This window comes from Rhopalosiphum maidis, chromosome 2 (assembly GCF_003676215.2).
Source record: "Rhopalosiphum maidis isolate BTI-1 chromosome 2, ASM367621v3, whole genome shotgun sequence".
Classification (NCBI taxonomy): domain Eukaryota; kingdom Metazoa; phylum Arthropoda; class Insecta; order Hemiptera; family Aphididae; genus Rhopalosiphum; species Rhopalosiphum maidis.
The window spans coordinates 19,107,184-19,124,009 of record NC_040878.1 but is presented as its reverse complement, the minus strand read 5'-3'; the positions used below and the strand labels follow the sequence as shown (position 1 = coordinate 19,124,009).

The window sequence follows — 16,826 nt, the reverse complement described above, 5'->3', positions numbered from 1 at the left end:
GCAATTTTTTAAAGGAATTTTTTTCATAAAAATAAAAATGAAAATGAGATGCTAAAAAATTGAATACCTGTATATTATATATACAAAATTAATTATAATTACAATAATATAATTTATTTCAAGTTTTAAATTCAAACAATGATCTACTTCTTTGATTACTTGGTCTTATAAGACATTGTGCTAAATCATATATATATATATATATATATATATCAACATTTTGAACATAGTAATAGGTAGTCAACTTATACAAAGCTTGTTTAAAATGACATCCAATTAATTTGTTTATCATCAACACAACAATTAATTATAAATATTGGGTAACAATACAAACAAACACTTTCTGATAATAAATCTATGACATTAAATTAAATTACCTATTGTGTTAAAAGGATTAGTTTGATACTCAATTTAGAGTTTACAAGAACAAATAAAATTCTAAAAAATATATAAAGTATATACAATACAAAAACCATTTTCAATACATTGAAAACATAAGTAATTATGTATAATAATCAAATAGTAATACAATTAATATGTATATATTTAGTATGTATTCATTTAAAAATATTATGCAACATAACTGTAGCCATCAGATGAATTTGGAGTGCGTTCTAGATATCCTTTATCAATTAGTGTCTCAATGGATTTTTTTATAAGTGCAATTGATGGTGCAAATGACTTTGATTGGGAAAGTATCTAAAACATAAAGATATTGTCAATATAGTAAATATTATATTACACATTTTTATTTATTTTACTTACCTCGTTCACAAGTTGATTATGTCTCAATATCTTACGCGATTTCATTATTCGAACAATAGCAGCCTGTAAGTATGTTTTACGATCATCTTCAACAGAATTAACAGTCTGTTCAACCTCTTGTGGGGTTTCTTTTTGGAGAGTTGATGTTATGCGTAATTTTGTACGCTTATTGGTGTATGCCATATTTAATGATACGTTCTGAAAAAAATTTAAAAAAATAGCATAGTAAGAAATTAAGTTAATTAAAATCATTAATGAGTTTACTTACATCACCATCAAGTAGTAACAATTTGCATTCTATTAAGCTATTAATGTGTTTTTGAAACTGATCGTTGTTTAATTGAAGCAGTTCGTGAATTTCAGTATATTTTATTGTATCACGATCTTCAAATAGTAACATGATAGCCATTTGAAACGTCTGCATTGTCACCATATACACTTTTTGTAAATAATTCAATTTTAACTCGCCTATTGATACGATAAAAAATACATTTTAATAAAAGCCAAGGATTTAATAATAATTTAATAAAATAAAAATACCTTGACAATGGTGATGAAGCCATGTTAATTTTCGTCCATTAAATTTTTCTTTGTAAAATTCTTCAAACTAAAAACAATAAATATTGGTTGTAAATAACAAATATTATTATTATATTATTTGTATTTTAAATATTTACATATTGTATACAAGGTATCAGTTGTTTAGGAATAACAAATGATGACACAATTGACGATCCTAAAGGCCAAGCTCCAGTTTGCAATACATACATAGAAAAAGTGACATTTAACTCATCAGTAGGTTTAAGGAATTCACTATGGAATTTTGCGTTTAATCCTTCTGATACTCGGATATCAGTGAACATCCTATGTAATTTATTCGTGAACTCATAGCCACAAGCTTGCTAAAAACAAACATGATAAATAAAATAATACAAACTTAACAATATATTGATAAATAATTTACTTTCAATTTGTTGATCATTCCTTCTTCTCCATCCATGGACTGACTTTGTTGATGTATTAATCGTTTTGCCAGATGTCTTTGATAGAATCTCTGGAATACATCTTTATCATCTACATACTTGAATATAGTAATAGACTGTAATAATTTGTGATCAATTTCACCCTCACACATGCCTTTTGATGATTTTTTCAATAAATTATCACAATATTTTGATAAATATTCTGGGGACTTTGATGATTGATTTTTTACTGGTTTATAGTTTATGATTACTGTAAATGCTTTATCAAGAGCACCACTGAAGCATAAATCATTGTTGAACACATCTACAACTATAGATTTGTACTTTTTATGTACATCCAAAATTTCCTCAACAAAATGTACATATATCTATATAAAAAATTATAAATATTAATTGTAATCCAGATTTAAAATTGTGTATTAAAAACATACTTGTTCTTGTTTTAAAGATTCAATAACTCTAATACCATGTTGCTTTATGTGTTCTCTGAAAATATCAACTAATGAGGTCATTCCATCTTTAATTTCACGTAAAAGTAAATAAATATTGTGCATATCATTTCGTCGCTCTTCCTTTATCATAGCTTCAGACTCTCCATGTAAGAAATCTAAATGATCACCAACCATATGTTGACGACATCGTCCACGTAATTTAGTAAAAGTGCTATAAAATATAAACAATTATATTCTGTACAATTATAGCTTCATTATTGTCAAAACATGCCTATCATGAAGATATTTTTTTGATCTAATTCCTTCTTCTCTTAATATTTGTAACACTTTAACCATGTATTCAGACACAGTGCATTCTTGTAACAATCTTGCAGCTTCACGTTTAAAGTGTTCACTGCTTTGCTCCAAAAAAGGTTGCTCAAAATAATTTTGATACAACTGTAAAAAATAAATGTTTAATTTAAAACATAATTTATTATTTGATAATAAATAAATATTAATATTTACTTCAAGTGGATATTTTTTTCTAAACTCCTGAACAACAACAAATGAGTTTATAACACCAGCAATGATATCCAAAGATGTAGTCATAGATATGTTATGTCTTTGTTTGTCAAACTCATCTAATAATAACTCGAGCATACTGTCTTTCAGCGGTACAATCATATTGTGTTTCCACACATCAAGTCCTAGTTCTCCAACCTCCATCTGTTCAGTGGCATCTGGTGTAATATTTCCATATAAGACTTCTGCTTCAGATAGTTTATGTTTTTTTATATGTTGGTTATTAAGGTACCTAGACATTTTTTTAATTATTATATATAATTTAATATGTAATATTAGATAAGAAAATACATACTGGTAAAGTGAATGTAGGTATTTGACACCTTTACTATACTTCTGCCAATATGTATAATAATTTTGTAACAGATTTGCAGTACCTCCGGTTTGTATAATAGTCAATAGTTCAAGTACGTGGTTCTCTAGGAACAACTTTGTTGAGTCATAAAGTTGATCACCAAGGGGCTCTGGGAAGGCCACACACATAGAGTAAACATCATTGAATCGTTCATTCCATGCATCCCTAGGAACTGTGTCTAGTGTTATGACACCTTTTACAGTTTCTTGTAAACTGTTCCATTTTTCCGTAAAGTTAATTGGTTTTGGTTTTAATGACATGTTTATTGAATCTTTTTTAATACAACTAGAGATAAAAAATCAAATTAAAATAACAGACTATAGTTATTAAAATAAAATAGTTAGTACTTGAGTCATCATTTTTGAATAAATGAAAACTAAATAAGATATTTGTGTATAATTAATTAGTTCAAAAAGATTTTACTAGCTTAGGACTTATTGTCATTAGATAATAAAGTAATATCAATTACCTAAAATTTTTAAATTCATATTATTTTAAAAAATACTCAATTATTTTACAGAATAGTATAAAAATAAATGTTTCATAAATCAATTAGCATGGGTGATACTATTTTGTGAATCTATTATAAAAATGTTAACTATTTTTAACTTTTATTACTTTTAATTTTATAGGTTATTGAAGAGAAGTTTCTTAGTCCTCCATAGACATATTTATATCAATAAAGAAATTAAATTTTAAAACAATAAAAAATATAACTAAAATATCTAAGTAAGAACAAAATAAATAGTACCTAATAAACTATATCTATTAAAAATAGTTGTACTAAGAAATAGCATTGAATTTAGAAAAGCACATTTAATTGGTACTGTATGTACAAAATAAAATTAAAAATTAATAGGTATTAAAATTGAGTAAATATTTTAATTATACTGTATTCAATAATAGTTGGTTCAACGGACGATAACATATTGAAACTGTCCTCGTTATCTTATTGTCACTGGTACGAGCTACCACTACTCACGCACCCATAACTAATCAAAAATGGTTGGCATACAATCATTGCTGATTTTGGTATTAAGGAGTTGATGTACAAGCCAATTCATTATGTACAAAACTATCCATTTTTAAACTGACTGCAATATAGAATCTATATTGTACTATAGATAATTAATAGAGGATATCTTTTGTTCTTATGAGTAATTTAACTATTTAACAATTATTGTTGAATAATTTATTAGGTATGAATTTAATTAATTCTGAATATTTAAAAAGCATAATTACATTTAAAAATTTAAATTCGGACAAGAATACATACATATTTTTAGCAGTTAATATATTTTGAAGGTAGTAAAAATAAATAAGAATTATTTATGTATTAAAGCTTAAAAAAATATATTAGTTTTAAATTAAATGTTTGTATACACAAAATTGGTACCTAGGTACATTAATAAATATAAAATTTATGACTGTTTAGAGTTCAGCCTGTACCTATAGTCCATATAATACCTATGCTATAAAAATATGAAATGTTGCAAATAAAAAATAAAATAATCTTTCTGATAATTTTAAACCAACTACACAATATAATAAAAAAAAATAAATACTTTTAAAGAAGTACCTAAGGTGAATATATTTTAAATCTTTTTAATTCATATTCCTATGTGGGGAAATAATAATTAAACTATGCTACCTATCATTATGTAAATTAATAATTGTTACCATATTTGTTAACATTAAGATCAAATAATGAACAATCATCATTGCGCAACCACTTAACATTGGGTTGTATGTGTGGGGACTTCTAAAATATTTACTAAACATTGGAAAATCACTATTGCGTTTCTATACCTGGAGACGTCACTAGAATCTGTTATTCCATATCCCTGCGGCGTTTTCTGTCGTTTGGATTCTGTGAAATTCAGCGACAATAATATATTAGAGATCAAATTAATAGAAACAAATAAGTAACAAGTTGCAATAAAACTGACGTTGAATGTTGATGTACGAAGTACTATAAAAAAAAAAAAAACTACCCAAAGGACAAAATTAATCACGATTATAGATATTTCTAGATTCTATCAATGATTGTAAAATAAACACAATTTGTCACAGAGAACCCTTCGGCAGTGTGGCCAAAGTGATGCGTAACTTGCAAGACTCGAAAGTTAATGAAAGTTCCAATTTTTCACGTAAAACGTAAAAATTCAATTGAAAAGGTTAAAGGAATCTTTGATAAATAAAAAATTAGAAACTCATACGTGCATAGGTACCAATATATTTATATATAATATTATTATATTTACATTATGTTACATTTGTGTTTAGGCGAGTTATTATTATTATATTTCACAAAATGATAAAAAAAAATGTTAGGTTATGGTACATAATTTTGAATTTGTTAGGTTTTTGACACGGTTGAAGATTATCTACAACCTGTGGTTTTTGTTTTTGAAGCACTTTAAATGATTTTCAGTGTAGTTACTAGTTAATAGTTAATAGTTATCACTCTACTGACGTAGTTCTTGACACTTGTTTAAAATTTAAATCTCAATTGTTAATTTCTCAGCGTTAAAACGTTGAGAGTAAGTTGTATTTTATTAATTTTATTTTTTTTTGACAATAATGAATTGGCTGTGAACAGTCACAATGGCGGAAACGGAGGCAACAGAGCCACAAACCTCTCCAGACGACAAAGAGCTGGAAGAGATTTTAAAACTTACCTGGGGTCAGCAGATACGACAAGATATATTCCAACGATGGACCCAAGGTAAGCCGTCACAGTTGTTTGTCAATGGATTACCTAAATAATCGTTGTCAGGCTTTTGTTTCAGTGATGATGAACCTACAGCCCTGGTGCAATTCGAGGGTGGGCCTTGTGCTGTATTAGCACCGATGCAGGCATACATTATCAAAAACATTGTCAACAATAAATCTGTTGACAATGATTGGAAAAAAGTATGTTTTGAACTCTTAATGTTCAATGTCGTTTTGCTAAACTTTCAAATATTTTTTATAGGCTGAAGTTGAAGAACAAAATCATCTTTTATGTAAAGCCGCCTGTGATATCCTTTGCCAAGCAACAGCTGGCTGTGATATATTGAAATTTGTACATATTGATGATAAGGTAGGGTGCCTTGAACACAGTCAGTTTCATTCTATGCTTAAGTATGTATAGTTGATTTTAATTTATGTTTTTCGACAAGTGTTGAATTATTTTATTTACATTTTTTCAGAGTAGAACAAGTCAATAAGGATAGTATAGAAACTTTTTTAAACAACCATATAAGTTTTATGCGCGATACATTTGGTGTTTTGTTATTTTTGTATACAGTCATGTGTTCTAAGGTAAATTAAATATATTTTAATATACATTTTAAAGTTAATTAATACGATATTTTTTGTAGGGTTTAATTAAATTAAAAGAAGAAATATGTGATTTAGATGTATCATTGATTGATAAAGAATTTGGTTATGGTAGCCAAAGTTTAATCAATATGATGATTACAGGACAAGCAGTTTCTAATGTATTTAATAACGATCAAGTAGTAGCTGGGCTTAGTAAGTTAAGAAAATTAATAATTAAATATTATTTAATATTTATAAAACCACATATTTGTCATAGAATTGCAAGGTATTGAAAAACAGAGTGAAGTCGGTTTTATGACCTTATTAGAACATTTAAGATACTGTCAAGTTGGAACTTATTTAAAAAATCCATGTAACCCAGTCTGGGTATTGGGCAGCGATACACATCTTACTGGTACTAAAGAGATTTTTTGATAATATTTTTTTTTAACTTAAACTTATAAAAATTAGTTAAATTTAATGTGTTAAACTCTTACAGTTCTGTTTTCATTTGACCAAAACTTAGTGAGTAAAGAAACACAAGCTGACATTGCTAGACGAACATTTAAGTTGTTTGATCAAGATGGCAATAATTTCATTAGTACTCAAAGTCTAAAGCCATTATTGGAAAAATTAGACCTTGTATCTGATGATGAATAGTATGTTACTTATTTAACTGCCATGTAGATTATGAAGTGTGATACTATTGTTTTTTTCAGTGTAAATCTAATGTCCTCAAAATTGGATTCCGAAGGGCTAGGTATCATATTAATGCCATCATTTATGGAAGAGTTTTTTTCCGAACAAGAAACCAGAACGCCAGATGTTTTTATGGTATTTCATTACAATGGACAACCAAGATCCAATTCTAATTCAAAAGTGACATATATAGAAGGTAATGCTATTATCCAGGAATCTGATGTTATATGCATATCTGAGGACAACAATTTGCAATCTTGTTTACAATCCAAGTGGCCATACATTGAAATACAATGGAAAGGAAATGTAACACCTTCAATTAACTAAAGTTAAATACTATTTAAGTGTCAAAGAAAAAAAAATATATATATATATAACTTTTACTAAATGTATGGGTAGTTTAATTTAAAACATTTATAAGACTATAATTTAACACTGCAAATTGTAACATCATTTTTACTAAAATAGTAAAATTGTAATACTAAAAACATTTCCTATGATATTCTGATTATTTAAAAATTATATTTTGCTAAATTTTTCATTATATTGTTGGACACTATACATTAATATTTTTTCAATTCTTTGAAAGCTTATTTAAAACAATAAATATTAGGTTGAAATACAGAATCCAAGTATCTCATGTTTATAAATATTATTACTATGTACATATTTATAAAAAAATACATATTTTATGATTTGATTAAGTTTTGTGAATTATTTATTATAACATTTGTTAAAACATCTAAAATTGACCAAATAAGCTACAACATATTATATCAATTAATTAGCTTTATTAATAATTAATGATTTTAGAAACACTTAAATAAATAAATATTTTCTTTATAATACTTACAAAAATAGTACAAGCTTGAAGTTTCTGATACTTTAGATCATTGGTGACTAACTAAATTCTAAACAAAACTACTTACTTATAATTATTATGTGGTCATGGTATACAATAATATTTTAGCACAATTTTTCTTATATCTGCTAATTAAGTTATAACAGATAATTATAATTTGACTTACTTATTTAATGACAAAATGAAAATCTATAAACCCATTTTATTTTTGTATTTAGATAAAATTATGAATTTTGCTTATACTTTGACTTTTGAGTATTAGTATTGAAGTTTTAAGTAATCCAGTATGATAATTGTTAGTTATAAGACTATTTGTTCAGTGTTGGTATAAAAATATTTTCTTAAGTATATAATACTTTCCTTCAAATACTCTGTTTCAAAATTTTAGTAAAAAATACCAGGAATTATAAAAGTAATCAATTAATACACCATTGCATGTACTACTAATACTAATTTTTGAACAATGTTTTTTAAATATAACAAGCATTTATATGATAAAATAAGATGAACTGGATATGTTACTTCAATGAAGTTTTTTTTGGTAGGGAAAGAATGTCCACATGTCTGGACACCCCCTAACTTAAAAAAAAATAGTCCAATATATTAGTATTTTACTTGTACCCATCAAAATATTTATATTTAAACTGCATAAGTGATTTTCTTTATTAGATTCGACGACATGTTTCAAAGTGTATTTTTAAGCTAAGTTTATAATTTACCTGGAATATCTAGGAATTATTCAAATCTCACTTGGTCATTTAAGTATAGTTTGGAATCACCCCAACCTCAGGGATTGTGTATAGTGAATGAAACACAAATATTAGAATAATATCATACTTGTTTCTTAATAGCTAGTTTGGAAATTGATAACTTCTATTGCCACTAATTTTGGCAAGTCTGGTCAAGTCAAATCAAATTTTTAATCATAGTTCTGTATGTTTTATTTAGTCTCGTGTATGGTTTACCATAATGTCTAATAATTGTAGTAATATGGATTTGTATATATCAAATGTTATTTATAGTTAAAAATAATGATACATTTCATTGGGATTCTATTATAATTTAAATATTTTTGGAAAAGAACAAGTTCAATACATATTATGTAATATATTTGTTAAGTAAATGGCCAAATCAAAAATATAAGTACATTCAAAATTATAGATAAAACATTTATGTTCTAACTTATATAATACATATATTACATATTACTTTTCACTGTGTCTATTCTTTTTACTTAACATTATGCTTTATTGTTCAAAATAATTGTTAATAATTTTCATTGCACATAATATAATGATCGTGTACAAAATTTATATAAATGTGTTCTTAAAAAATAATAACAGTAATAAGTAGGGTAACATCAATTATTTTTAAATATGTAATTTTACCAAGAAGGTATATACAATTAAGTATACATTTTATATCATAAAGTGAAAGACAAAAATACATATTTTTTCATATAAAATTATATACATATAATATTAATAATTGAAGCAAAGAGTATAATTTACATGTCAATAAATATAGGTATATATCTAGTATTTTATATTAATTTATAACAAATAATAAATTTTTCTAATTAAAACACAATTTCAATAACAACTTTTTATCACATGTTTAATATGCTTTTTTTGTCTGTGTATACAATATTGATTTGTTAGATATACATTTTCTTGTATACAATTTAATAATTGGTTATGTTACAAAAACAAATAAATAACAATAATATTGAATACACGTAAGATGAAAATAATTAATAATTATTATGAAAACTATTTACTTAAAGAAAAGTTAATGTTTAATTATAAAGGTTTGTCTAAGTTTGAATAACCTTATGATTATTATTGTATAAAATAAAATAAATATACACTTTGTAATAAATACATATTTAGAAAAAAAAATTTTAAAAATGATAAACAATGACAGTTGTTAATACATTTAACAAGTTTCGTTTAAATTTAGAAACATTTTACACGCACACACTTATATATATATTATCAATGATGATTTATATCACTATTTAGTTTCAATTGTATACATGTACGTACAATAATAATTTTAGATTATTTTAATCTGTATATACTATTCGATAGTCATTTGATTAGATTTCATTTGTATTATTAATTAAGATAAATAATAAAGAAAAAAATATTTTCTCTTTAAAATGTATAATAATTAAAAATAGAAATATAGGCAATTTGAAAATAAATTAATAATAATTAAATATTATATAATATTGTTTACAGCAAACAAAAATCTAGAATAGATAGTCACTATTTTTTCCATCAGATGTATATAACAATAATAGTAACTAGATAATGTTGCCCACAATGTGTTTCTCATTTAATCTGAATTACAAAACATATATAAATATATATTATTTAAGGTAGTATACAAATTGAAATGGTTAAAATAACTATTAATTAGAAAATAAAATGTGTCTGTTAAACATAGGAGTTTTTTTGACCAATAAACATATTACTATAACCAATAAGTGTGCAATTATTACTCTTATAATTGTGAATTTAAAAAAATAATTCAAAACATGCATTACATAAGGTTACATTAATTTTATTCATTAAAAGAAAAAAGAAAAAACTGAAGGTCCTGATAAGATATAAAAAATTAGTAAGTAATCATAATCAATATTTTTCAAGGAATTTGAGATGACCAATTCATATGTTATTTACAGAACCTAAAACTGTTGTTTAAATTAAATTTCATACAATCAGAAGGATTTTTTTATTTAATGAACAAATCTATAAGCGTTTATTAATATTATTATTTTTATCAGTTAAATAATTGTCAATTATTTTCTTTGTTGCTTAAAAATGAAGTAAATGTATGCTCTTTCTCTTACTTTATTAATAGTTTAATATTAATCACATGCAGTTTTTATTTATACTAAATAATTTAATTGATTAATATAAATAAAAATAATAGTAGAACAAGAATTAAAACTTAAATAAAATCAGTAGCGATTCTAGGCCAATCGAAGGGATAGGGATTGAGCGATTTTTTAAGGGCAAACATGATATCTATCTCTTACGAAATATGAATAATGAACTATGAAATAATTACATTAAAAATTAAAACCTGAGACAATGGGGGGGGGGATTGCCTCCTGGATAATTTTAGTGCAACAGGTTTCAGAAACAAATATTTTGTGGACTTATAAAATAAAATTGTTATTACAAATGTCAATTACTATTTGATACTTGAAACATTTCATTTTAAATTATAATAATTTTAACCATAATAATATATTCTCAAAGGAGGAATTTAGTTACAATCCTTTTGGATCTCGTCATTCAAATTAAAATTATATATTATTGGGCCCACCTAAAATAATATTCCTGGATACCTGTATCTAATACGTTTAGATATGCAAGTTAGCATTTATAAATAAATAATATTAGTTAAATACTTGCTAGTTGTATGGTGTTAAGTGCAATCCTTTTGACACATGCAACAACATTTCATCATATTCATTATTATAGCTTGATATTTGTTATGTCATCTTGGCTGCTATTATTTTAATAAAAAATAAAAATATAATTAAGCTAAAATATTATAGTACTGTAATTTAAGGTAAAAACTGAATTACTCAACAAATGTTAAAAAAATTTAATTTACCAAACGTAAAGCATAAACAACACTATAATAAATACCAAAGTTATTGCATGCAGATAAGAAACAAACAATTATAACAGGTATATAATTTTTAATTTTACTTTTGTAATTTGTAGTTTTAATTACATAATTGTTAAATTAACAAGACTATTTTGTCTACAAATTAGACTATATGTCACAGACAAATTAACTAATTATTTCACAAATATAAGAAAATATATTACTAAAATAACAGTATTTTTATCATTGATATGTAATCTACTTTATTTTTAATTGATCATTAAATATATATAAAAAAATTATTGAAACATAATTTATGATATGAAAAACCATAATCTGCCTTAATTATTTTAATAAATTAAATTAAGAGGGCATCATATGCACATGTGTTGACTCCATATTATTATGCATAACACAGTAAATTTTACATTCAGATGAATTCATTTTACTGTCATTTTTAATATTAATAGTTTCACCCACTAATTACTATTAAATTAAAAGGAAGGTTATGTGTGATTAAAAAAAATATATGTATAAGTAAGATAAAGTCTGTCAAAACATGTGGAAACAACATCTTTTTAATTCTTAAGAACAAAATAACCATTGATAATATATAGAACAATAATTAAATATTTAAATAATTATTTCACAAATTAAAAATGTTATAAATACATTAACTTATTACCTTGGAGGTGAATTTGTTTGTTGATGTTGAGAAAAAGTGTTTCCAATTTGTGGACCAATAAATCGAATAACAAACTGAAATTTATTTTTAAATTAATTATTAATCTGCTTGGCCACGTGAAACATAAACTAAAATATGTTTAAAAGATGAATACAAAAATAATAATCCTAATAATACTTACTGGATTTCTACGTAGCACACTACAATCATCCAGCATACTGATCACAAGATGTAGTGTGAGATAAGCACACATTAATAAATAAATTGTACTATATACCATAACTCCAATTATTAAAGGCAAATTATAAGTGAAATTAGTAATTGTGTGATGGATTACAAAATATATGTTTATACTTATTATAATAGCAGACAAAATAATTGTTATTAAAATGTTTCCCCTGAAAATAAATAAACAGTTAAAATGACTTATATAGTGTATTTTTATTTAAATTATATTTACAATCCATTGGTAAATTCTCCCATGATGCGAGGATTACTAGTGAATGCAATTACTGGAAGTGTAGCAAATGGTAGTTGTAAGCTCATAACTGCATTTAATAGATCATTCATACCAGTCAGGTCATTAATATTACTAAAAAATGCCACGTAAAATGTGGGTGCTATAGCAACCAGTCGAGTAAACCCAACTCTTTTCCATCGGCTCCATTGAAGATTTAAAAAACCCTAAAATATATACTATATGTTTATTATGAATATTAATATATTAATTGACATCACATACTTCCATTACAAATTGACCAGCATAACATCCAGTCATTGTACTACTTTGACCAGCAGCTAAAATACCAATAGCCCAAATATACATGGCACCTATGCCAAATTGACAACCAAGGAATACTCCGCCTTTATATATATCAACTTCAACTAATTCGGTATCATTCTAATAAAATTGAAAAAATTAATAAATAAATCAATAGTTAATATACACATAATATATTTTAATTCCGTTGATTAATGACTTACTGTGAAAATATCTGAGTATGTATTATTGTTTTTGGTACAGATCTCCAACTATACATAAAAAAAATAAAGAATTAATACTAAGAAATAAAAATTATACATTCAACTTACCACATCACTATTTGTCTTATCATATAATCCGTGAGCAAAAACTGATACAACACACACGTTGATCACAAATGATACGAATAATGCAATAGTAGATTCAATAAAAAAATAATAGTTGGCTTCTCGTAATTTGTCTTTTTTGGTTCTGTCAACTTCCCTAGACTAAATAGTAAATACAAATTTTATATTGAATTATTTTTGTTAATTTCTTCATCACATTTAGAAAATAATCGAATTTAACAACAATTTTATACTTATGTGATTTGATATAAATGAAGCAATATGTAAACGATATTACATAAATAAATAATATATCATTATTCATTAAATTTATTTTTAAGATTACTATCCAAGATTATTAAGATTAATATTACTACATTCCAAATAATTAATTAATTAATTGGTTTGATACTAGGAGGTTTTTTTCTTTTTAAGATTAACTCTTTCTCAGTAAAATAGCTTTATTAATTTATTATTTTATTTAAACATTATTTACATAATATGACTGTATTGTATGAAATTGATAATTTAATGAAAGGGTGATTGTAAATCCACCGATTTAAAACACAATTCACCAATGGTAAAAACCACAGATTACAATTATTTTTTTCGTCAAATCTGTATCTAATTGTCAATCCAAATTTTAAATTTTATTTAAGTTATTTTATTATTAACCAGCTGTTTGTTATTGATAATTAATAATTATATGTATATTTTTTAAATTTGTGTAAAAGCAATGGAATTAAAATTTTTCAAGTAAAAAAAATTGTACCGGTGAAATTTATATGAAAAAAGGTCAAAAAAGATTGTAATCGGTGGAATTTACATGCGCCCGAATGAAACCATAATTAATGATTATTATTATTGTATTTACCTTAACGAGGCCTGAATGTAAGTATAAATTATGTGGCATTATGATTGCTCCTATAATTCCGACAGCCTGAAGAAGAGCAGATTCTTGACAGTTTGAACACCAAGGAGTAACTAATCCTTTAGCCATATCTTTTATATCGGGTTGAACAATTGCAAACTAGAAAAAACAATAAGCTTAAAAGTATATATACATAAATTTAAGGTTAAAAATAATTATTAAAAATTAATTTGATAACATATTTAATACCTCATATCCAAATGACAATGCCATTATAACAATGAATAGACCAAACACTAGCTCCAACTTTCGAAGTCCATACTTGTCCAGCATCAAAAAAGATAAAGTATCAATGACAGTGATCAGCACTCCTATCCAAAGTGGTATCCTAAATTAATTGTTATATTGTTTTTTCTGATTATTATACTGATTCTAAATTTTAGTAAAGGCCAAAAAAATATATAAACTGTAGATTCAATACAAAAAATTTAAACATTATAAAATTGTTTTGAGGAAAATCAACATAGTATGTGCATAAAAAAATAGCCTATACATCAAGGTAATCAGAGTAAAAAATTGAAAAGGCTAGCTAGATAATTTTCTATATAAATAATTTAATATAATAATAAATGATCATTTAAATTTTAAAGTAATTAAGAATATTCATTGATTATATATTGTACATATAATCAATGGAATATTGCATAAAAATTATGAAAAAACATAGCATTTACAAAAAACCAGCATAATTCTAATAAAATAAATACTTAATATTTCTTAAATTTTAATAATCTATTTTATTATTATGCATTATTTTTTTTTTGAACCATCATACCATAGAGTAAATACATTTATTTTGAATATAGACATAGTTATTTGGAAATTATGATATGAATTAAGTTATATCTGCATATTAAAAATAAATCATTTAATATTACCGCCTTCAATATTAGTAGTAAAAATATTTTTAAATTTTAAAGTATTTAATAAATGCAGTTGTTTAATAAATGATTTCCTAGTTGGATATCAATTAATAGATTTAAATAATATTGCCAAAAAGTTCATTGCCACAATATCCAAACATTATACGACTGAATTAGAAATTGTATAGTGAACCATTTACCCAAAGTGTAAAACATAAGTAATGGAATGAATAAAGAAATTACTTTAGAGATAACTGAAAAATTCAAAGACATGATCACATAATAATATAGAAAAGTCAATGATGTTAAACATATTTTTTTAGTTTTAGCAATTTTTATTTTATCATAGTATTAGAATATACACATGTATTTAAAAACGACTAATTTAATCGAATTTCGTTATATCTATGAGATTGTGTTTATCGAAAGTAATAAAAAGCACTAGGTACCATTTAAATCTTAAAACCCTTTTCTTCATATTGTACCATAAATGGCACAAATTAGTTTTTTGTAGTTTCTATTGTTGAAAATAAACATTACCACATATACGGCCAGTTACATTTACCTAGCAGTAACATTGTAAACTTCAATGAAAAATAAACGACTGAAAATATTATTGTTGTGCAAAGTGAAAAACTACCTACTTATTACACAATTTGATACTAATGATACTATTGATTTTTGGTAAAAAAAAATCTATCTTGTAGTACTTTTTGTCCAGAATATTTTAAAGATAAGTATAGATTTTTAAGTATAATACTTATTGAAATATTCAAATATATATATCATAAACTAATTATGTGCCAAAAATTAATCCTTAATCAACTTTTAAGGGTAGTTTCATTTGAATAATTTTTAAATATTTTTCCCATCCTCCTGGTGTTTTTTACAATAAGTACATTTTTATTGGGAAAAATAAAAATGCACGCAGAAAGGGGTTTTGTTGATTTTTTTTGATATTATAATTTTTTTTTTTTTAACCAATTTTGGTTTTTATGGGCAACCGCTTAATGTGGGGTAAACAGGATTGGTCCCAACGTGCCCACATTAAGCGGAATCCACTGTATTTGTTTTTTTAATTAATATTATATGTACTAATATAAATAATTCACAAGTATCAGAATAAGTATATAATTAATTATTAAGAGGGTGTCATACTTGTATGAGTTATTTTAATTTTAAAACGAGTTGTGAGCATTTTTAAAGTTTTAATATTTTATATTACTTTGAAATGAAAACATCAATAAAAGTCTACATGTTGCCCTAGATTATCTTATCTTTAAGTTTGATGATAGGTAAATTGACTTCAATTTTAAAGTTAACAACATAAAATAGATTCTGCTGAACACAAATTTGCTATGATATAAGTTAGTAAGACAGAGAAAACACATACGGGTATGACATCCTCTTAAGTACCTACTTAAATGTATCCTATTTCTTTTCAAAACATTCCATTTATACATTATTGAATGAACAAGGTAAATAAATGTTAATTTTGAATTTCAATAAATTTAACTTATATTGGGTAAAATACTTATAATTATCATAAGAATATTTTGAAATCTGAAACGTGGTGCACATAATGGCTGCTAGTTGTTTATCCTCTATCAATTTATGATATAATAATATATTAAATTTG

The 16,826-nt window shown here is 24.6% G+C and overlaps 3 protein-coding genes across 9 annotated transcripts in view; 1 reads left to right on the top strand and 2 right to left on the bottom strand.

The window, feature by feature from the left end:
* Positions 1-178: 178 nt before the first annotated feature.
* On the bottom strand, positions 179-5,103 carry LOC113551651 (cullin-2). The gene is made up of 11 exons (XM_026954023.1): positions 4,929-5,103; positions 3,060-3,404; positions 2,708-2,996; positions 2,472-2,638; positions 2,180-2,411; positions 1,730-2,116; positions 1,443-1,667; positions 1,306-1,372; positions 1,034-1,233; positions 766-963; positions 179-699 (listed from the first exon to the last, which is right to left on the bottom strand). The coding sequence occupies exons 2-11, from the start codon at positions 3,377-3,379 to the stop codon at positions 571-573; spliced, it is 2,214 nt and encodes a 737-aa protein (XP_026809824.1). The 5' UTR covers positions 3,380-3,404; positions 4,929-5,103; the 3' UTR covers positions 179-570.
* A 390-nt stretch (positions 5,104-5,493) lies between these two features.
* On the top strand, positions 5,494-7,476 carry LOC113553474 (ubiquitin carboxyl-terminal hydrolase MINDY-3 homolog). 2 transcript variants are annotated; one of them, XM_026956825.1, is made up of 8 exons: positions 5,494-5,847; positions 5,912-6,035; positions 6,097-6,245; positions 6,314-6,425; positions 6,485-6,638; positions 6,703-6,840; positions 6,925-7,084; positions 7,145-7,476. In XM_026956825.1, exons 1-8 carry the CDS (start codon positions 5,837-5,839, stop codon positions 7,449-7,451), a joined length of 1,155 nt encoding a protein of 384 aa, XP_026812626.1. In that variant the 5' UTR covers positions 5,494-5,836; the 3' UTR covers positions 7,452-7,476. The 2 variants fall into 2 exon arrangements, with proteins under 2 accessions (XP_026812626.1, XP_026812625.1); XM_026956824.1 differs by having other exon boundaries at positions 5,496-5,847; positions 5,899-6,035.
* A 2,239-nt stretch (positions 7,477-9,715) lies between these two features.
* Positions 9,716-16,826, bottom strand: part of LOC113551438 (protein Malvolio) — a 28,758-nt gene continuing 21,647 nt past the window's right edge. For 4 of the 6 annotated variants that reach the window (XR_003405122.1, XR_003405123.1, XR_003405124.1 and 1 more), the window contains exons 5-14: positions 14,514-14,652; positions 14,268-14,423; positions 13,397-13,555; positions 13,289-13,336; positions 13,047-13,205; positions 12,765-12,988; positions 12,486-12,702; positions 12,305-12,378; positions 11,414-11,514; positions 9,716-10,334 (exon numbers count right to left, since the gene is read on the bottom strand). Coding sequence is in view for 1 of the 6 variants with exons in the window: in XM_026953684.1 (XP_026809485.1) it covers positions 11,481-11,514; positions 12,305-12,378; positions 12,486-12,702; positions 12,765-12,988; positions 13,047-13,205; positions 13,289-13,336; positions 13,397-13,555; positions 14,268-14,423; positions 14,514-14,652 (1,210 nt within the window). In the remaining 5 variants the exon portion in view is untranslated. Of the gene's footprint in view, positions 10,335-10,736; positions 11,515-12,304; positions 12,379-12,485; positions 12,703-12,764; positions 12,989-13,046; positions 13,206-13,288; positions 13,337-13,396; positions 13,556-14,267; positions 14,424-14,513; positions 14,653-16,826 lie in introns of those variants that run through there. The other 2 variants (XR_003405121.1, XM_026953684.1) reach the window with 2 other exon arrangements.